General features: G+C 36.9%; 1 protein-coding gene across 11 annotated transcripts in view; it reads left to right on the top strand.

Annotated features, from left to right (window-relative positions):
* The window catches only part of LOC115214044, a 653,508-nt gene that overhangs the window by 589,873 nt on the left and 39,336 nt on the right, over positions 1-24,299 (top strand). For all 11 annotated transcript variants that reach the window (XM_029783073.2, XM_029783076.2, XM_029783074.2 and 8 more), the window contains one exon: positions 7,932-8,094. In XM_029783073.2, coding sequence (XP_029638933.1) covers positions 7,932-8,094 — 163 coding nt within the window. The remainder of the gene's footprint in view (positions 1-7,931; positions 8,095-24,299) is intronic.

Genomic DNA, 24,299 nt, shown 5'->3' with positions numbered 1-24,299 from the left:
GGCATTCTCATTGCCTTGTATCAATCTGTTCTTAAATAAACTTTGAAACAAATTTTGGTAATGGCGTGCAGTCTCCCTGGGTATTTATACTTTAGCATACAATCTAATTCAACTCTAACCCTAATTCTAACCCTAACCCAAACCTTAATCCTAACCCAGATCAAGTTATTTTACAATATAGACTGTGGATATTGCGATTGACAGCACGCTTAAGTAGCACTATATATATATATATATATATATGTCTTTTATCTCTTTTCCTCTTACCTCACCCTGTCTTATTCCCCCCCCCTATCTCACTTATATATAACACGGGTGATGCGGATACATGCGCCGTGCCCTCATTCCCGACTGTATACAGAGACTTCTACTAACTTGCGTTGAATTTATGATGCACACCTGACAAAGTAAAAAAGGAATTGTGCTAATTACGAAATATTAGTCGAAATTATTTATGAGACGGCATGTGGGTGATACGGGTGGTTGCTGCTTGTATGATTACCATACTTAACCCGTTAGACATGAAAACAGTTGCTAAATGCTGATGTAACTGATGGTGCTAAATTAAGATGTATCTATCTCTGTTGTTATTTAACTCTAGATCAACTCTGAAGCAATTAGACCCACGATTAAATTATGCAATGTGTGGTGTTGCTTTTTCTTTAACACGGGAATATGTAATTTGGAGGAGATTTGATTGCTATTTCTAGACTGCAGACGACCGCATAAAGGCATTCTCATTGCCTTGTATCAATCTGTTCTTAAATAAACTTTGAAACAAATTTTGGTAATGGCGTGCAGTCTCCCTGGGTATTTATACTTTAGCATACAATCTAATTCAACTCTAACCCTAATTCTAACCCTAACCTTAATCCTAACCCAGATCAAGTTATTTTACAATATAGACTGTGGATATTGCGATTGACAGCACGCTTAAGTAGCACTATATATATATATATATATATATATATATGTTCTTGAGCAAGACACTTTATTTCACGTTGCTCCAGTTCACTCAGCTGTAGAAATGAGTTGCGACGTCACAGGTGCCAAGCTGTATCGACCTTTGTCTTTCCCTTGGATAACACTGGTGGCGTGGAGAGGGGAGGCCGGTATGCATGGGCGACTACTGGTCTTCCATAAAACAACCTTGCCCAGACTTGTGCCTCAGAGGGTAACTCTCTAGGTGCAAACCCATGGTCACTCATGACCGAAGGGGGTCTTTACCCTTTATATATATAATAATAATAAAATTGTCAACGGACGGGACGCATTTGATTATAAAAGCTCTCGATCAGGGTCGATCTTACGGTAAGTAGAAACAGTAAATCAACGAGAATCTTCTATGTAGTCACTCAGCGTGGTAGAAATAGTAGCCAAATCTTCCTAAAAACACATCCTACCGTCTTAAAAATGTATAAAGGAACGGCATACTATATGATGGCCTAGCTACTCTGTTTGAAAAGATTTTAATGGTCACAGTTACGCCTTTGATCGTTGTTCTGCTGGATTAGGCTAACTGGGGCTAAGCTAAAACTACAGACGGGAATCGTCAATGAGATGGAATAAAACAATAGGGGTATGTATGTATATGTGGCTGCGGCAGGAAATATTCTTAAGATAAATGTCTGGAAAACTGGCTTATTTGCAACAATCAATTGCTATTCCTGTTGTTGGTTAGTGATAGGGAAGTGTAGTGTGAAAGTATATTAGGAATAGGATGAAGATAAGGGGTAAATATTTAGTGGTGGGGTGGTGATTTGGCAGATAGGTGAGTGGAAGTTGGGTAAAGGCGGGTTTATGAGTGATATCTCTGCCTGCCTTAATTAAGACAAGAGGTTAGGTTGAAGCTGGCCGGAAACTGGAAAGAGTGTGGCGGTATCCCTTGAGATGATATGAGATGGGATGAAATAAGAGAGTGATGTGACAGAGGTTGATACTGAGAGAGCGAGGTGAAAATATAAATAAATATATACAAATAGCGAATAGAGAGAAGTGGCAGTAGATATACAGATTGGGAGAGGCTGCGCAGATATTTAGATGAGATGGAAGGGGTAGAGGTAGATAGGGAAGGGAATAAAATTGTTTCCTCGTCAGAGAACACTTAAAATTCATTACTGTAACAAAAGACGAGTTAGACTTATCTGTAGTGTTGGTGATGGTGGTAGTATGCCATAGTGGTGGCAATGATAACGAGTTCTAGGCTGGGTAAATTAATAGAATAATAAACAATGATTTTATATATATAATGAAAATGAAATGGCTAAGGGGAACTTGATTAGCTTACAGCTGTATCTGCTATACAATGCAGTGGAGTCATAGTTGAGTACAAGAGTAATATATATATTTGGAATATCTTGAAAGCAACCTTCTACATTTTTATTTTTATCCAAAAGGATTTATGCGTGCTTCGTGGAATTATTTCACGTTCTCTCGAAAGTTTCTAAAATTTCCTATGGCATCAACACATAGTTATTTCATTTCATCTTTGTTGTCTGAAGAAGGCAACTGAAACAAAAATGTTGACGTCATTATCTAATTCTACTTGGGACAGTTAAAATTGCAGCCTGTGAAAGAATAAAATAGGCGTTTATATACTGGTTTCAAATTTTGTCACAAAGCCAGCAGTTTCAGAGGTGTGTAAGCCGATTACATTGACCCAGTGCTCAACTGGTACTTATTTTATCGACCCCGAAAAGATAAAAAGCAAAGTCGACCTCGGCAGTATTTGAACTCAAAACGTAAAGGCGGACGAAACTGCTATCAGTTCCACCAGCTTAATATATTCATAGGACATTTGGATATTGAGAATGTTATCAAAAAGAACTACAACGTCGAAACTACACATACTTTAGAGATTAAAAAGATTATGGATACATTTTCCTTGTTATTTTGTTGTTTGTGACAAGTAATTTTTATGTTTCGGGGTTTTCTCTTTTTTTTTCTTTTTTTTTTTTCGGAAAATGTTTTAATTAATCAGAGTGGATGTTTTCCAATTTGTGAATTCTAATATTAATCATTCAGATATGCGTACATTTTCTTCCTTTTAGTCGTTTTCTTTTTTTAGACCCCTTTCGTCCCCTCTGAATTTAAGATACCACCACAACTACAACTGGGTTTTTTGGGAAAGAACTTTCCTCTCTGTGTCTCTTTTTTGCTTGCTTGTTCGAATGTCACGCGTTCTTAAATCCACTTACAAATTTGATAATTTGATATTTTCATGTTCTGTTATAATAATCAAGGTCAACGAATATGATAGAAACACTAATATTATGAACTGTGTACTACAATATTGAACTCGGGGTGTCTCGTATTTTATTTCAAAGTTTATATTTCTACCCACCACTAACACTAACAAATCCTCTTGCGGTGGTTTGCTGTTGCCTTTATTTTTCACTCTGCAAACCTTAAAATATATAACAGTAGGATAACGCCATAAATTTGAAGGAGTTGATGGTAATTATTCCTCAACCTTCATCATCAATAGGTTCGTACATCCATGGTAGTTTTTTTTTTTTTACTCTTGCTATATTGTGTGGCATGGATTTGTGTGGTATATATTTAGTGTTTTCAACATCTGTCATAGTATTCATTGCGGAACACTGATGAGGTGAGGTGCAAGATAATATATTTCCACAAGTATTATGTAATTTTTACAGCATTTTGCTGAAATGCAGTTATACTCTATAAAGCATTGAATACGATACATTTTTTCTGTAAAGGATTATTATTGGTCGTCTGGCAAGAAGTTTACTTTCCAGTCACATGGATCAGGATTCAGTCCCATTGCGTGAAACCTTGTGCAAGTATCTTCTGTAGCCCTGACCAACCATACTCTGGTAGACAGAAACTGAAAGAAGCCCGTCGCGTATGCGTGTGTGTGTTTATGTGTCCCACCACAGTTTGATAACCGGCATTGGTTTAAGTCCCCATAACTTATCGGATCGGCAAAGAGAACCGGCAGAATAAGTGCCACGCTTAAAAGTAAGTACTGGGATCGATTCGTTCAACTAAACCCTCCAAGGCGGTTCCAAGGCGGTGCCCCAGCATGGCTGCAGTCCAATGACTGAGATAAGCGAATAAAAGAAAATATCGAACTTGTGTGACGCACCTGGCAATTCGAGACATTTGTAGAATAAACTACACTGCTAGTAATTTGTGACTGATGAATTAAAATGGTAGAGTTAAAAGAATAAAGCTGAAATTGTAAAAGCGAAGAGTGCTGAGTGGCAGATACATTTGTTTGAAGTGTAATAAGCGATAACATAATCGACTGGCAAACGATGGATACATGGTTTAAACTTTACCAGTCCTGTTTATCTTTTACTGTCTCAAATTGGTGGCTTTCACATCTGATATCATTCACATTAAAATCTTTGCTAATTTAGAGTTCAGAATAGAAATACGCGTGCACAGCTGTAACTATAGAGACAAGACTTTTATTTATTTATTTATTTATTTAATGGACCCAATTACATCGAAGTTCCAAATACTTAGGGTTTTATGTTTGTTTGTTTTTTTTTTCTTCCAGTTTTGTTTCTTTGTTTCCTTCCTGAAAGGAAGTTTCATATCTCCACTGAAAAGAAATATACTTCCGCCTAGGAAAGCAATTAATTATTTTGGTAAATGTTCAAATAGATGAGTCTGCTAAGATTTCTTTGGAATATATTAGCTTCAGAATTTGGCTCAAATCAGTCTTCAATCTAATATTTCAACATCCAGCATTAAAAAGCTTATTTGTTAAAGTTAGGTTATCACCTATCTGCTAGGTCAGCTCTACTGGCAGAAATTAGTACATTTTTTAACAGATTAATCTTCCAAGCCTTCTTTAATTATTTGACTATATAGCTTCGGTATGTACGAGTTCAGATCATCTTTCCCTCTAATAGCTCAACTTCAAGTATATATATTTTTTTCCTCAAGGGATAATCCATCAACTTGGCCACAAATTAGTAAACGAATTCATTTGAAACGACATAAGGGTGAGGGAGAGAAAAATCTTCCTGATCCTTTCGTTAAGAAAGAATCACGAGAGAGAAATATACAAAGTTAGGCTTTTTTCAGTAAAGTAATTAATTGCATATATTGATTTCAAATTTTGGCACAGGCCAATAAGTTCGGGCTGGGGTAAATCGATTACATCGGCCCCTGAGCTCAACTGGCACTTATTTTACCGACCCCGAAAGTATGAAGACAAAGTCGACCACGGTGAAATTTGAACTCGGAACGTGTAGACGGACGAAATGCCGCTAAGTATTTTTTTTTCTGGTGTGCTAACGATCCAGCCAGCCAGCTCGGTTTGTTATTAATTACATATATTTCTTTATTGCCCACGAGGAGCTAAACATAGAGAGGACAAACAAGGACATACAAAGGGATTAAGTCGATTACATCGACCTCAGTGCATAACTGGTACTTATTTAATCGACCCCGAAATGATGAAGGGCAAAGTCGACCTCGGCGGAATTCGAACTCAGAACGTAACGGCAGATGAAATACTGCTAAGCATTTCGCCCGGCGTGCTAACGAATTAATTGTATATATATATATATATATATATATATGTGTGTGTGTGTTTTCGATCTGGTTTGGATTCTTGCCATCAAATTTGATTCCAAAGAATCCAAACTAGATCGAAAACATCTACATTAATATAACACTACTTTAATTGAAAACGTTTTAGGCAATAGAATATTTGAAACATGAATATCAATAAAATTTCATGGAAGGAGTGGTTTAATTGTAGACTGAAATAGAATCTGAAAAAAAAGAACGAGTGACTAAGAAGAATCAGTTTGCAAAGGGAAAGAAATTAAGTTTTGTCGCGAAGAAGAGAAATGAAAGCTATCGGATAGGGCTCTTCACCGAAGGGAGATTAGATGTTTACATATAGTATTTCATCTCGCAATAACGAAGTGCCCTGCTCCTAACCTTAAATTTCTTGTCTTCTTACGGCAAACTTATTTCATTGTAATTTATTCGCGTATAAATATCTTCGTTTCTTTCGAAACGACAAACAGCGCGATTGGAAGAGAGTTTTCAATTGTAGTATTTATCAGAAAATCCACCACTTGAAAAAAAAAAATACTGAACTGCAAAAAACTCGATCAATATAAAGGGTAGCTATAGTTGTGTGTGCGTGTATGTGTGCAGCAATGCATTGTCTAATAATTATCAACGAGAACCGCTTTCTGGATCTATTCCATCTCAGACACAGATTGTTTAATGACTTCGTGTTAAAGTTGTCGTATTTGGGTAATTTCAACCAATCAACGAAGTGTGCTTCGTGATATCCTGAAAAAGAATCATTTCACTCTCAAAAATTTCTAAAATTTCCTATGGCATCAACACAGAGACGTGAGAAAGATTAACAGTTATTTCATTTCATCTTTGTTGTCTGAAGAAGGCAACTGAAACAAAAACGTTGACGTCATTGTCAAACTTTTCTTTCTGAAAGAAAAATGGACTCTACTGGAAAATATTGAATGATCCGGGTCATCTCTACTAAACGTCACCACTCTGTTCTATTCGTACGGCGAGCGAAGACGATGTCACCTTCATCCTTTCTAGTCAGCACCGTGCATTCCTTACTCTTCCCCTCCTTTCTACACTAGCAACCAGCGAGCGAACTTGTCACTGCCACTACAATTACCGTATTTTCCGGTGTATAAGCTGCTATTTGTTTTGTTTTACCTTCATGTTTTGATAAAGTTATTTTTTTATCTAATAAAGACTTTTATATTGACGAAATGTGATTGTTGTTGATTATAGTAAGATAAAATCATAACAATAACAATACATCTCATAGTTGTAAAATAAGCCATTTTGAAACTACATACACGTCAACAACAAAAAAGCTAGCTGCGGATTTGTTGCTCTATGGTGTTGATTCTTCGAATAGAGTGGTGACATTTAGTAGACATGGGCCAGAAGTTGTTCCTCTTCGATTACTATCGCAAACAGCAGGAGGTTTCAACTGAATACACGTCGTTGATTGGTTGAAATTACCCAAATACAACTTTAACACGAAATAACTTCTAAAATAAGAAATTTTGTCAAAAATGTTCAGAGTAAACCGCGTTCTACGTGAGAAATTCTACCAGTATTTAAAGTTTCGAACTGTTTAATTAAAAAACAAAAAATTAATTTTTAAAAATCTGTGATTGAGATGGAATAGATTCCAGCTTTCTACATACAATGAGTTTTGTGATGGCTGATGTTACTGTAACATTTTTAGTATTATCAGGAGGCTCGGTTCGATTTGGTTATCTTCGTCAATACTAACAAACCAGAATTGTCAGTTTTATGCATTCTGCTTTTTAAAATTTCTAGTCTTAAATCATAACTTTCAGTAATACTTCTACGGAAAATCATACACGAAAAATTTCATTCTTTCGTACAACATAAAACATCAGCTTTTACTCATATTTTTTTGTTTCTCTCTATAAAAAGATTTTCTTTCTGTTGCTCATGTTTTCAATAAATGCATGGACACTTACTGTCTTCCACATTACTCTTCTAAAACTAAGTCTATATGAGACCCTAATATTTCAACATGCAGTATCTTATTTTCTTTTACATTCAGAATAGTAAAATCCAATTTCACACACACACATACAGTCAATCGGAAAAAATCAGGACTCTGAACTTCGTACTAGCATACATGATCGTGTGGCCTACAAGCGCTGGCTGTGGTCCAAGAAGACGGACAGAATGACATTTTCCGGTGTTCGCGCGCGCACACACGCACACATACACATGTCATAGAGAGTTTTTGACCGTCTTCAAATTGTAATTATTTAAGACTCATTTTTAAAAAAATATGAAATTTTCTTCGAAATCTGATCATCAAAATATTATTGTGAATTTTAATGAAGTAAAATTAATATTTAATCATAATATTAACAATAATTTTCTGGTTTTCGTTGCAGCCCGCAAAGAGAACTGCTGTGACAAGTTCTTAACATGTCTGTCACATGTTCCCTGCGCGTCCCTCATTGCTTGGATTATATTACTACTCGGACTTGGCGGCTTAACAGGCAGTTTGCTCTATGGAGTCACCAAATGTCGCAAAGTCATGGACGAACCATCCTTGTATGTATATCTCTCCTTTTTCTTATCATTTTTGTTTTAATGTTCAGATCAGCAGGTCATGGTGAAGCAGAGAAGTGATCAAATACATTCTAACCATGACCATTTTGCCCTCCATCCCTTTTTTAAATATCAAGCTCTACGTTATTCACCGTGTCCATTAAGACGGGAGAGTAATCCAAGATAGATTAACTACTATTTCTAACAGGTTGAATTATTGCGTGATGATACCCTTATTGGTTCGTTTCTTTCATTGTAAGATCTGGTCATCAAATCTAAGTAGAGACTTCAAACTTGAAATCTTCAAAGCCACAGTCGAACCAATTCTACTATATGGCTCAGAAACCTGGACGTTATCAAAGAAGCTTGAGAGGCGGTTGGATGGAACCTACACTCGCCTCCTTATGAGAGCTCAAAATCTCTCGTGGAAGCGCCATCCAACCAAAATGCAAATATATGGGAAACTACCACCTGTGTCATCTCTTGTGAAAGGTAGGAGAGTCCAGTTTGCTGGACATTGCTGTAGAGCTGAAAAAGAAGTAATTTCTACTCTTCTCCTCTGGAAGCCAACTACTCGCAATACCAGAGGGCGCACACTCTCCTACCCTGATGTAATCTCCAGGGATACAGGCATCCAGCAACAGGACCTCCGTAATGCCATGATGGACCGTGAAGTCTGGCGTAGCATGGTAAATTCCATTGTCTCGACCACGGTCGAACAATGATGATGATCATGTAGTGGATTTTTTTCTTTTGCTTTTATCGGGATTTTTTTAATGACTGTGGAAAAGGAGAGCCGGGTGCTTATTTTACTGAATGACCTACTGCTTATTTTATACGCTGAATATGCCACAGCAGTATTTTTTTTACCCAAGAGCTTTTCATTGAGGGATTCACTATGGGTAATATCTATATTTAAATGACATTTATTAAATATGTCTATCTGTTTGACCATACTTATAATCAAGTGCCTAAGTATCTAAGAAACACATTTATTTTGGGCCAAACGTTTTGTAGTTGACTTTAACATATAAGCATATCTCGTATATATCTAAGGTAAAATACCACTATTTTAGCTAAGCTATCATTTTAAGTCTAAATAGAAGAGCATATATATCATTAACATTTAGTGGTGATACGCCAGCTTTTGATTGGTGGATGATCTACTACACTTCATGCAGTATATCTAAAACAAACCAACCTTGTTGAGAAATCTATTCTTTTGTATGACATAATCACATACTTAGAGCGATTAACTGTATGTCGAGTGAGTATAAATAGTTATGGGTTAAATAAAAAGCAGTTTTGCCCAGGAAAAAATATCACATTTCTTTTAGATAACACAAACGATATCAAAGGTACTTAAATATTTTAATTTGCTTTTTATAACTGAGAATATACATATATATATATATATATATATATGACTTGTACGCAATGATTGACGTCTTTTTATAATTATACGTACATTTTATTCAGTATATGAATAGCATTATACCAGTCATATTTTGAAGTCCTCCTGTGACATTTTTCCTATGATTTACTCTTTGATTAGTTCCCTGGATTAGTATATGTACTTGATATCTCACATATCTAACATGTACATCAACAGGCACTCATTTCGAAAAGAGAAGATAAACAGCCAAGAAAAACAAATAGCTTACGGGAGAGAATTTTATTCAATTAAGAAAGAACGTGGGAGATAGATCTTCTACAGTAATTCTTTCAGGAATAAGACTAACTGTTTATAGAGCGGTATCTAAATTTGATTGAGTGGAAGAAAATATTTCTGGTTATTTCCTCAAACATTATGTATTTTAAATGGGCTAAGAAAACCTTAGTTTTCTGCTGCAAAACCCTATACTCTCTTTTACTCTTTTACTTGTTTCAGTCATTTGACTGCGGCCATGCTGGAGCACCGCCTTTAATCGAGCAACTCAACCCCGGGACTTATTCTTTATAAGCCCATTACTTATTCTATCGGACTCTTTTGCCGAACCGCTAAGTAACGGGGACATAAGCACACCAGCATTGGTTGTCAAGCAATGCTAGGGAGACAAACACAGATACACAAAAAAAAAAAATATATATATATACGACGGGCTTCCATTCAGTTTCCGTCTACCAAATCCACTCACAAGACATTGGTCGGCCCGGAGCTATAGCAGAAGACACGTGCCCAAGATGCCACGCAGTGGGACTGAACCCGGAACCATGTGGTTGGTTAGCAAGCTACTTACCACACAGCCGCTCCTCATATTATTTATTCTCAAAAACATCAGTCATTTTATAATCTGAACTAATTTGTTCAACATTTGCAAAGCTATGCTTATTTCTTACTGCTACACATGTTAACAATCATAAAGCGTAACTATTTTTCTGTCTTATCTCACTTATCGCTAATTAAATTTTGCTTTCAACTTCAGACAATTATAATTTTCTAACTAATCCACCAACTCTCTTATAGCATGTAGTTACCATGGTTTCTCGGTGGAACTATAGAACCATGCACATCACTGGAAGCACTCCGTCGGTTACGACGACGAGGGTTCCGGTTGATCCGAATCAACGGAACAGCCTGCTCGTGAAATTAACGTGTAAGTGGTTGAGCACTCCACAGACATGTGTACCCTTAGCGTAGTTCTCGGGGGTATTCAGCGTGACACAGATAGTGACAAGGCCGGCCCTTTGAAATACAGGTACAACAGAAACAGGAAGTAAGAGTGAGAGAAAGTTGTGGTGAAAGAGTACAGCAGGGATCACCACCATCCCCTGCCGGAGCCTCGTGGAGCTTTAGGTGTTTTCAATCAATAAACACTCACAACGCCCGGTCTGGGAATCGAAACCGCGAGTCCGCTGCCCTAACCACTGGGCCATTGCGCCTCCACGCACATCACTAACGACAAGTAAATATGATTCAATGCTTCAAAACTGGAGTTGCTAGCAGCCCCAAGCGGCTCTAAAATTCGGTGCTCCGAATCTACGAGAAGCATTTTCAAAATTAATTATCTCTTTTTGACTGCTACCAAAAATTTAAAGAAGCTTGGCGATTCGACTTATCAAAAAATGCTGGCTCATTCAGTTTGTTATAAAAAAAAGGTGTTAGAGTGAAGAAATGTTGGGAAGCAACTGCTCTTTGTGAGGTTTTCGACATTCTAGAAGTAGCAACCAACTCTATTAAGTTACACACTGTCAGTTTTAATAGAGAAGAACAGTTGGATAACGTAGTATGGGATAGGCGTCTGAAAAATGAAATGATCACTGCTAGAATAGGCTTTCTAAAGTAAGATCGACCTGGGACTAAACATAAAAGACAAACGAACTGCACAACTCTCTTTCTCTCTCTCCTTCCCCTACCCTCTCTCTCTCTCTCTCTCTCTCTCTCTCTCTCTTCTCTCTCTCTCTCTCTCTCTCTCTCTCTCTCTCTCATGCATGCATGCATGCATGTATGTGTTAGTAGAACTTAACGTGCAACCAGGGCCAGCCATAGGGTTGCTGACGCTCCGAGCAAGCTGAACATCGGCGTATACAAGCTGACGGTCGTGGAAATTTCCTTGTCTTTGTCACACCCTCCTTGGCGCACCCTAGCACATGGCGCCCCGGGTGACTACCCGATTTGTCGGTACCTTGTGCCGGCCCTGCGTGCAACTTTGTTTAGAACCCATCATCCGTAACTTATTAAGCCATTTTACTGGTCATACAATCACAACTTATTAACCGCTGGTGATGTAGAGAAGATTGTACATACTGTGTGTGGGGGGATAGATAGATAGATAGATAGAACATAATTAACGTGCAAAAACAGCCTTTATTTAATCAAATAGAAAACTGTATGATTACTTTTCAAAACTTTTTGTTATTTCATCCGGATCACAGAAACGAAATTTCAAATGTATAATTTCCGGTAAGGAAACCCCAGATGGGATGTGTTATTCAGTAAAGATAGTTTCCAATGAAGAGTTATTTCTTATAAGAAGAGTCTCTCTCTATTACTCTTTTACTTGTTTCAGTCATTTGACTGCGGCCATGCTGGAGCACCGCCTTTAGTCGAGCAAATCGACCCCGGGACTTATTCTTTGTAAGCCCAGTACTTATTTTATCATTCTCTTTTGCCGAACCGCTAAGTGACGGGGACGTAAACACACCAGCATCGATTGTCAAGCAATGCTAGGGGGACAAACACAGACACACAAACATATACACACACACACATATATACATATATACGACAGGCTTCTTTCTGTTTCTGTCTACCAAATCCACTCACAAGGCATTGGTCGGCCCGGAGCTATAGCAGAAGACACTTGCCCAAGATGCCACGCAGTGGGACTGAACCCGGAACCATGTGGTTGGTTAGCAAGCTACTTACCACACAGCCACTCCTGCGCCTCTTTATATTTTCTCTGAATATTACAAAGTTTTTGCTAGCTGGTGGAATCGTTAAGCATGTCGGACAAAATACTGAGTGGATATTTCTTCCTGTTCTTTATGTTGACTTCAAATGTCACCGAGGTCGACTTTGCCTTTCATCCTTTTGGAGTTGATAAAATAAAGTACCAGTTAAGTTCTAGGGTCGATGTAATGGACTAACCCTACTCCCCTCAAAATTGCTGTCTTGAGCCAAAATTAGTTAAATGCTTTTATTTATTTATTTATTTAGCACTTTCTGTTCTCTTCTTTTCAATACACAGGACTTGAAAGTCCTCCTGCTTCTCTCTTACTAGTTAATACACTGGTAATCGGTTAATTACTTGAAGACTTGCTTCAAGACTTGCCAAGTCTATCACCGTTTTTGCCTGGTTCTGAAGAATCCTTTCTTTATTTTTTTTTCTGGCCACTGGAGGTGGAATTTGAACTCAGAATGTACAAAGCAGAAGCGAATACAGTAATATATCTCAGCCAACGCTCTAACATTCTGCCGCCTTAGACCAGTACTTAAATTATCGAAAGACAAATCTTACCAAAGCAGTATATGAACTTGGAACACTGAGAGCTGGAACAAATACCAATCTGCTAATAACTCTACAAATTCGACGCCATATTTAAACATATTTATGCGAAAAAAATTTTTTAAATGCTCATTTTACAATTTGGCTCCTCAAAAACGTAATGTTGAATTAAACTGTTCTGCTTGTTCTTCTGCATAGCGATGGTTCTCATTACAATCCTATGCAAATATTTCCACTAATTATGCTTCCAGTAAGCTACAGGATCTTCTTGAATGAACATAGATGGATAGATAGATGCACATAAAATGCTACTTATTTAGTTTCCGCAGTTGGTTCCAGACAACATAGGGACAAATTTGATACCTTATCAAAATAGCAATATATATATATATATATATATATATATATATATATATATATATATATAAAATAAAACAAGATTCATTTTAAAATATTCTCCTCTGGCATGATGCCTACAATTCCTGCTTATTCTATTTCAATTTCTTTGTTTTCTTTCTTTTAAATCTTCTCTAATTCGTTTTCATCTAATTATTTGTTATTCCTATAATAGTGAGTCTCAAAGGGATAAGATCCGAGCAAATGGAAATCGAAACCAGGAATTGATTCCAAGTCATAGCTGCTATTTCACTTTACTTACATGATATTTCTGCTACGAAAAATAGTATGAATATCTTTTTAATCTTTTATTCATTTCCCTTTCGTCAAATTGTATGCTGATGTAAAAACAACATGGTTATACTTTTTGAAGTTTGCACCGTAAATAACTTAATAATTACTACATAAAGACCATTACCTAAGCAGTTAGGTTATTTCACCAAGAACGAGTCTTCCAGTTTTGCTACTACGACCTAAATGGGCTACCAAGCTAACAACACTCGCACGAAGCCCAAACGTTTTCCCTTGAATCGACCCAATTTTTCCCCAAGTGAGACAAGAGCGCGACGTTAATCCCCCACACACAATAAATATACACACACACTACATACACACAGTGGTTAGGGCAGCGGACTCGCGGTCGTAGGATCGCGGTTTCGATTCCCACACCTAAAGCTCCATGAGGCTCCGGCAGGGATGGTGGTGATCCCTGCTGTACTTCTTCACCACAACTTTCTCTCACTCTTACTTCCTGTTTCTCTTGTACCCGTATTTCAAAGGGCCGGCCTTGTCACTCTCTGTGTCACGCTGAATATCTCCGAGAACTACGTCAAGGGTACACGTGTCTGTGGAGTGCTCAGCCACTTACACGTTAATTTCACGAGCAGGCTGTTCCGTTGATTCGGATCAACCGGAACCCTCATCGTCGTAACCGACGGAGTGCTTCCATCCACATACACACACATTTGCGATTAACACTTCTGCGTTTGAAGCTGTTGAATTTGTTCCAGTTTACAAGATTTACATTCTAAATCATTCGAAACGAGCTAGAGTTTGTCTTTTGTATTTGAAATTTTATTCTGCTTTCTTAACGCTTTACTTATCGCTTTACGTATAATGAAGTGCAACGGGTTTCACATTCGTCACGCTGGCAGAGGGGAAACTAAAACAACAAATGGAGTGGGAGCGAATGATTATCAGAGATGCTCATTGCAGCCTGGTGGAGTTTGAGAGCTAAACGTATTGACCATAGGTTCCACACACACACACACACACACACACACATATACATACTCATTGTTCGAAACCAGGTGATTCCGGTTTCAATCCCAGTGCTCCGCAGTATTTCTATCATGCTTCAGCTGGAATAATACATTGGCAAACAAGAGAAACCCGTCGTGTATTTCGTGTGTGTGTGTGTGTGTGTGTGCAAATGCGCGTGCACAGTTGTATTTATTTATATGGGTAAAGCCCTAATGTGACATAAATCACAGGCGAGAATAGTTTGTCGATCTCTATTTATCGAATAGCTTGATACTAAGATGAATATAATTGATTAAAACTCATCAAGGCGAGGCCCCAGCATGGCCGCAACCCATTATCTGAAATCAGCGAACATTATAATCATTATATAGAATCACAGGAATTTAATATCGTTCCCAACAGCAGTAATTTGAATAACTCGGAATAGAAAGTATTCATCCTCATTTCATTATTTTTCACTTTTTAATGCTGAAAATAACCTCACTGACAACAACGATGACGATGACAAGGAAAATATTTAGACAAACAACTGGGTTAGTCACTCCACACAAGGCTGGTCCACTGATATGAGGTCAATATATTTGAAAAGGTCAGCTATGGCATTCAACAATTTTCCCACCATATTAATCTAAATCTATCTATCCGTCTGTTTGTCTGTTTGAATATCTGTATATGTGTCCGTCTTTGTCTTTCCGTCTGCCTATCTGGCAGCAACTACTCGTCTCCCTGTCTAGCCATTTGTCGATCTGGGACAAACAGTAAGATTCGAAACGTTAGATTTTTACACACTTCGTACGTATGTGAACATACAGTTTTCTGTTGTACTTTCTATCGACGTAATATCAACAGCTTTTTCTCAGATTCACATTTTGCCTCGTCTCTATACCCAGCTATTCAAATAAATATAGCTACTAATACAGATTCGAGTCAGGCACTTTAACAGACTCTTCTCATATTCCGCTAATGAAAGGACATGTAAAACTGTTCCATCATGACGTCTTTCAATGCTAAAGACAAAAGCAGCCGGGGTCGATTTTTCACACTAAGAATCCTACGGTTTAGCTGTTGCCTACACAAAAAAGATTCGTAGTCTCAAGCTTAAAGAAACCTAAGTGACACCAATATAAGACAATTATATCTCTGTTCTCGACGTGTGCTTTATCTTATCGACCTCGGAAGGATGGAAGATAAAGTTGACTTCTCGATAGATAATTTGGTTTATTCAGAAGTTACTTTTGAAAGGTCTGACGGAGATGGTAATTACCTATTGAGACGATTTCGTCAATAAAGTCATCTCAATCTGACGGTGGTATTCTCTCCTGTTCTTGTCTTAATTACCAGCAACACTCCTGGAATAGAAGTTTCTCAATGTTCGTTTTCTTTTCCTCTTATGCTTAATAAACAAACTTAGACTTTCAATAAAGCCTACTGAACAGTGAGAGTGACACGTTTTCTTAATTTTACTTGATTAGCTTGAACGGCAAGCCTCGATTGGACATCTTAGGCAAATGGCTCTTGGAAACAATTCACGTATAGCTCTTTTTTTAAATTTTCGGTAGAAATGGCAAATCAATGGACAAAATTCTTATATTGATTTCTCTCCAGATCCAAACCAACTCTAGAAATTTTATCTTGACAATTAACAAGAACATTCTCAACTGACGATTTAAGTAGGTTCCACCTTACATTCAAATTTTCATCACTAAATTCCTGAAAATATCAGCTGAAATTATTTTCCAAGTACAATCAACTACTACAAAGCTTCATTTTTTGTAAATGTAGGAAGTATTTGGTATTCACCAGCAAGAATTTCGCAAACATAACATTTTCCTTTTATGAACAGAACTTCCTCTTCCGGTTTTTCGGCTTGCTCGTGGAATGTTTCAAAGAATCGATGAATTTATGTTTGTATTCTTTTCTTGTAACTAAAGATTTAGTTTTTTCGGTTGCTCAAAAACGTCAACCAAATAGAAACAAGGTGAATGATCAATTCCTCATAATTCAACCGAGCAATAATAAAGTCTATCTTACTCTAAACTTCAGTAAAAAAATTGAACTAAGTTACTCATTTGTGTGTTCTTCTAAAATCATTTGTGTGAAGAACCAAGCGACCTGAAGTTTCTCTGAGGCATTTACGTAAGTAGATTTACAGATAAGTCTGCACATTGTTGGTTGCTGTTTAACCCTGAGTAAAGCATACTTGAGATCACAAGCCATCCATCCGTGACCATCTCTGCCTTTATGTCATGGATTACATTGTTCAATGTATCTTTTTTTATTTAAAGCAACAAGGTATGATTTAAAGGATTTTGGTCGCTATTTCTAGTAAGAGTACGAGAAGGCTCTTTCTTTGGCTCGTGGTCAATACGCCTTTTATTCTGGCATAATAGAAGTACATTATACAAGGCATAGTTCTTTTGTGAAGTTATAACAATCCCAAAATTGTCTAACAACGTATGGGAAATTATCGTGTTCTTTTTTAAGAGGATTTTGTTGTTCTTTCTAGCGAGCTGAACGACCGCAAAGTGGCTCCTTTATTGACATCTGTAATTAGTGGGAGAGGTACTTAGGCTTCTTTAAATCAACCACTACATCATTCCTACTACCACTGCCATTATTATTATTATTATAATCATCAACATTAACAACATCGTGGCCTTCCTCAGATTTATACCGTGTTATAGTCTTCAAATTACCATAATATGGAAGGGGAAAAAACAATGAGTAATAGAATTGTTATTGACGGATCTTCTGTCGTTCTTGTAGCAGGCATGGCTGTATAGTTAAAAAGTTCACTTTGCAACTGCGTGATTTCAGGAGCAATCTCACTGTGCAGAAGTTTAGACATATTTTTGCGGTTTTTTTGTTTTGTTTTTTCTCCTCCCACATCAGACTAAAATCTTGTGAATGAAATTTGGTAAAGGAAAACTAGCTGAAAGCTCGACAGAAGAACCGTTCATGTTTTGGGGTTGCAGATTTAGTCTCCCGGCTTAACACCATCACTTGGTGGTCCTCGGGTGTCTTTTGGAGGGGCCCAGGTCTACTAAATGCACCCAGGGTCTGGTTTCTGGTTCGAGAATAACTTTCTACCTTCTTCCCACCAAGCTATGGGGGCTCTGAAAAATGGTCATAGTGGTTGACCTTTATCTTTTGACCAAGTCAATAAAAGATTTTGAAATATAAGCTTCTGGACGAATGTGTTGGGGAAACAAAATATCGAACAATGTGTGTATGTTTCGGTTTTGTCAGTTTTGTTGGCTCATTTTTATATAATACGCATCGATGTATTTATCGATCGAACCTTGATCTCAACTATTCCCTCTCCCTCTCTCTCGCTCTTTCTCTCTCTTAGGTATGTACCTTGTGCACAGCAGACTTTCTCTGTCGCCCATCTCTCTCCCATTGATCTTCTGTGCGCCTGTAATGTGCGTGTAGATACGCAGTTAAGTGAGAGTGTACGTGCATAAATTCGTTTCTGTTTGTTTTTACGCACACATTAGAAAGTTTGATTCTATATTTACAGGCAAATGTATTTATTAGACCAAGATTTTTTGAAGTGAAAGCAGTTTAAGAGTTCACACGCACATAAAGTACGCGCTACTACTCCCCACACACACACTACAAAATAGCCAAGTACAATCTCACACATTCCTGCTACAAAGTGCCTCTTACCATAAACGTCTTAGGTTTATTATTTTTTCTCCAGAATCTTCTTATCATAAAGATATTAATCAATAGCAGAGAAGTAGGTTTATATATATATATATATATATATATATATATATATATATATATATATATATATATATATAAAGCGTTAAAAAAATCGAGGTATCTTCTGATAAAAGCAATCAATAGTAGAATGTAATGTTTGTTTGTGGGATAAGTGTTGGAGAAAGAAGGCCTTATGGTGTTAGGGATGATACTGATGTAGAGGTCCTCTCCATCTTTTTTGTATGTGTCTATGTACGCATGTATGTATGCGTGTGTATATATGTGCGTATACGTTTATGCATGTGTGTGTGTATATATATGTATATGCATGTTTATGTATGTATATATGTATATGCATGTTTATGTATGTATATATGTATGTATATGCATGTTTATGTATGTATGTATATGCATGTTTATGTATGTATATATATATATATGTATATGCATGTTTATGTATGTATGTATATATGTATGTATATGCATGTTTATGTATGTATGTATATGCATGTTTATGTATGTATATATATATATATGTATATGCATGTTTATGTATGTATATATATATATGTATATGCATGTTTATGTATATATATATGTATATGCATGTTTATGTATGTATATATATATATGTATATGCATGTTTATGTATGTGTATATATATATATGTATATGCATGTTTATGTATGTGTATATATATATATGTATATGCATGTTTATGTATGTATATATATATATGTATATGCATGTTTATGTATGTATATATATATGTATATGCATGTTTATGTATGTACGTATTTAGGTGTGTGAGACTGTTTTAAAGATAGCGAGGGAGGAAAGCTGAGTGAACCTCGCTTCTAAGTTCGATCATCAAAAATATCGATTGATTGTTTGATCTGTTCTGATAAAGTATTCTATGGGTTTTGTGCAAACCTCACTAGGAGCGTCTCCATTTTCTTGTGTATATATGTGATTGTTTGATTGTATGTCTGTTCATGTCAGTGTATAATTGTATATATACGTCTATGTATGTGCATACACGCACATAGATCTTTTGGCAGCTGAGTTGTTTTTACGGACGATGTTTTGTAGGTGTGTCGGCGAGTGAGTATATACGTATGTATTATATATGTATGCCTCTGTGTGTGTGTGTGTGTATGTATTATATTATTTGTACAGTATATTTTATGTATATAAGTCCGTACTTCTGTTGTGAAACCAACCCAACACGAGAGGAAATAACTCGTCAACTATATAAGGTGCTCACCGTGTATTCTACATGTGAAATACATTCATTTGTTGGCATGTTTGTTTAATTAAATTTAAGAATATTTCAGCCTTCAGTTCCTGTTCAGGTGGGGGGGGGGTTCTTGTTTGTGTTTGCTATCAATGAAATAAAAATTCTTTAGTTGAACTTGTTTGGCAAAAGAATTTGATCTTAGATCATTTGTTGATACAAAAACAACTGATTCTTTGTTTAAAGCTTAACAGCTATAAAACACATTTTTGAGACACGATTTTATGACAATCACATACGTCGTTAAGTATCAAAATCTTTCCTTGTACATCTAATGCTTGGTCATTGATACATTACTACCTTTATTTTCAATGTCCAATACGCTGAAACTGTCCGTATCTTAATCTGTCTATCCACCTTTTCCACCCTCAAATTCTTGTGAGGATCATTGGAGTAGAACCCTCGAGCAACGCTTCCATCGGGTCCTATCAGAAGCAACCGTCATTGCACTTTCCTACTGGAATTCCAATTGTGATCAACTGAGAATATGTATATTATCTGACCATCTCGTCCGTGGTCTACCCCTAGGTGTTCTTCCGGTTAGCTCATCTTACGATTCTCGTCTGCAACATTTTAATCACGTATTCGTAATTCTCTAGGCTGTGATCTCTCAATGCGGAGAAGTAACAGCTTAACTTGAAATGTCTCCCTGATCTCCTAATAACTTAATGACGTATGCATTTGTCCCAAAGCACCTGTTTTTAATTATAGCATAGATCTGGGGGCAGGTTTGTAACAGGTTGTTTAATCGACTGCTGTACTACGTAAATGATACATATTTCATTGACCCCGAATAAATATTTTGAAAGCAAACCACAACCAGAGACCTGATCTGGAAGCTTATAGCAAAGTAAATTCCGTTAAAGATATTCAAGGGCTCGGCGGTGATGGCTAAAGTGAAAGACAAAATTAAGTTTAACACCCATTTTGAAAAGCGAAACTCAGTTCACAAGACGCAACTAAACGTCAATTAGTTTCTGCAATATACCACAACACTTTTCTTATGACTAGTGTTCCTGCAAACTTGCACGCTTGTGTGTGTGCACATATTTTACGAACAAGAAAAGGTAAAATAAAGATGTACACATAAGGTTTTCAAGGTGGAATCGAACTTTTGAGAAACTGAGCAACGGTTACTCCCATGAATGTGCACATATTTTCCCAAGACAAAATTTGCGAACGAGAAGTGTCTGTACAAATCCACATTCAAAAACTAAAATAAATGACTTTTCTGTCCCTTATCTGTCATGCACTACCACATACATACATACACAAACACGCACGCACATACACACACAAGCACACAAGCACACGCACACACACAAACGTGCACGCGCGCGCGCGCGCACACACATTGTGATCAATTCACTCGTTTATACTCTTTCCTAACAAACTTGGCCTTTTGCTAATTCCAAGAAACGCAGACATATACTGTGTGTGTGTATGTGAATGTGTGTGTGTGTGAGAGAGATAGAGAGAGATAGGGAGAGAGAGAGAGAGAGAGTAACAATTGTTTTCCGCTAATTTAATTCCCCATTTACCATTTTCTTACATTGCTCAAAAATGTTCGGGTCACGGACATTTGTAAGCCTTTCCAAATTAGTAATAATTGTTTCCCCATCCTGCTTTTGGAACAAAAATAAAGGGGAAAAAAATTTTTAATAGTAAAAAGAAAAAAAGAAAAATGTTCTAAATATGGTCGTTGCTTGATCATTCCCTCACCACATCACGCACGCACGCACACCACCATACCACCACCGCTAACTTCAAGTATCTCTCAAGTTTAAATACACGAGATGTATGTGAACCAATACATTACTACTACTACACTGAATATTTAGAGAACAAGAGAACACGAGAGTCCGTTTTCCTGGTGGTCCAGTTTCGATTTCCAGTGAAGTAGAAACCACGACTTTAACAAGATATCGTGCAGCGGAAAACGACGAACTAAACAAGATATTTTATAGTCGTGATCTCGTAACAGGAAGTCCTTTGACGTCTAAATGTCTGTGAGAGGTAGCTCAATGTTCCATGGTATTAAGATTTTATGTTCGTTCTTGTATATATATATATAATATATATATATATATATATATATACGAGAACTACATTTTATCGCACCTTTATCAGGGTTCACACGGCTGCAGATATTCGGACTAGATCTTCACCCTCATCCTTCCTGCAGACTGATGTTTGCAGATATTCAGGATGAGCACCAGCTGCATCAATCTTATAAGAACTAATGAAGAGGAGCATAATTAAAAACAAAAAAATGGGGTGTATTTTAGAACGAAAGATAGGGGTACGTTTAAGGCTGAATTAGGAGAGAATTACATTTAAGAACAAAGTGAATACTGCAAGAGGTAAGAAAGGGAATATTTGTAAGAACTGACGAAGGAGTTGTTTTAACGACTAGCAAAGGGGATATTGTAACGAATGAAAGGTAGACAGTGTATTTAAGAATGAACGAAAGGTGAAAGAAACGTGTAAGAACTAACGAAAGATAGTGGTGTTCATTAAAAACTAAAGAAAGAGCGTGCACGTTGAAAAACGAACAAAAAAGGAGAGGGTACACTCAACTAATGAAAGAGTTCCACTTAAGAACTAAGTAAAATGGATACAGTTTCGCAACTGATTAAGGGAGGGGTTCCATTTTAGGAATTGGTTAAGATTGTCACATTTTAAAAACTGATTAAAGAGTTACATTTTGAGAGTGAATTAATTGGGTACGGTTTAAAAAACTTATGAAGGAGTACATTTTAAAACCCGATTAATGGGATTCGTTTTAAGAATTGATGCACAAGCTGTATTTTTAAGAACTGAATGAGGTACATTCAGGAACTAGCAAAGAAGGGGTAGAAGTTACGTTTAAGGAACACCAAAATACTGAGTTAATAAACAAATGAATAATTGAGCTTGTAGGATCGAATCATACTCTGCTTCTACATTGCCTATCAAGTTTGGGGTCTTTATCTATAATTAAAGGCATACCAGTTGTGTCTTTCTTGTCATTTTAGGGGTATATAGAACTACATCATGGTGAGAGCATGTGTTCTAGTGTTTAGAACAGTGATTCCCAGCAGTGAGCAGTAACGACGACCCCCCTGGGGGTGGTTGAAAGATCCAAGGGCACATTGAAGAAAAGTCGGGCAATGACAAAGTGGCTAAAAGTGAGCAAAGGATCTTTTAAAAACCCCAAAATAATGGATTAAATAGGTAAAGTTTTATTTGTGAAATACTGCTTTGAATTTGCTGCAGTAAGTAGTCTATGTTGTGGTGGTGAGTGGGGCGAAGCACTAGGAATGTGACCTGACTACCAAGGGGGTAGCATCTTGAAAAAGTTTAGGGGCCACTGGTTTAGATTTATGAGGTTCGTGGTTATAAAGCCTTAAGTTCAATTCCTAGAGCAGGTATCATGTTGTGCCCTTGACTAGGGCATTTAATGATGCTCCAGGCCACTCAGCTGTAATGAGTACCTGCCCAGTGCTGTGCAGCTCCCTCTCACTTTCTGAATATTCTGCTAGTTCAAGGGTGAGGAGGGCAAGATGGTTTCTATGTTTATTCACAGAAATAGGCACCTAAAACAATTAGTGTAAGCATGGTACATATTACCAAGTCATATTCACTTTTGGGTCACAATTGTAGTTTACTTTCAGACTACAATATCCTGTAGGTCTTATTTCAGATGTTATGATATGATTTGAAGTTAATCTAGCTGCTATTTCTAAAACAGTTGAGGCTCCTTTAATTAGCTGCAAGTCAACATGAATAGAGAAGGAATATTATACAGTGTTGATGACCTGGGTGGGAAGGATTGGGTTTTGTTGTTAGAGTGAGGCTTAAGCTAGAAGGGTGACATGGTATAAGAGACAAGATAGATACAGCAAGTATTTCCTGGATGGAGCAAGTATGCAACTTACTAATTCAGAGGAATCAAGGCCATTTATATTCAGTCTGCCACCTAGATTAATATCACCACTACACAGCCCTTTAGTAGTATTTATTTTGTTGCATGCATTCAGACTAGGTGATTTCACTAAGGGTAACATTCTCCTTTCCTCCCACCAATTTTAGAAGCCCCTAAAAAGGGTCATGGTACTACAATTCCTCCACAAAATCATGTAAAAATAATATATTGACACCAAAGCAATGATATCTGTTGTGACAGTTGCAGTATATAGGTGAATGAAGTATTATCAATTAGCCAGATGATTTTTCTGGAGTGTTACCTTAAAGGGACAGAATTTGCCTTACTTAATAAAATATGGTTTTAACCCTTTAGCATTTAAACTGGCCATATCTGGCCCAAATATTGTACCTGTTTTATGTTAAAACCATCCAGATTCAGTCTCTCATACCTACCCAAGAGTATTACTCTAAAAATATACAATTGTTATATCTTCAAAATTGCCAAGCTATGAGATAATGCAGGATTAATTCAAAAAAATGTAAATAAATAAGCTTTACATTTGACTGAGTAATCTGAATGCTAAAAGGTTAACAATTTCAATCTTGTCCTGTATCATAATAAAGAAATATTATAAAAATACAAACACTCATTGGTTTCTAATTAATAAAATGCCATGTGG

The sequence above is a fragment of the Octopus sinensis genome, linkage group LG7, assembly GCF_006345805.1.
Source record: "Octopus sinensis linkage group LG7, ASM634580v1, whole genome shotgun sequence".
Lineage (NCBI taxonomy): Eukaryota > Metazoa > Mollusca > Cephalopoda > Octopoda > Octopodidae > Octopus > Octopus sinensis.
This window is presented reverse-complemented; position numbering and strand designations above follow the sequence as displayed.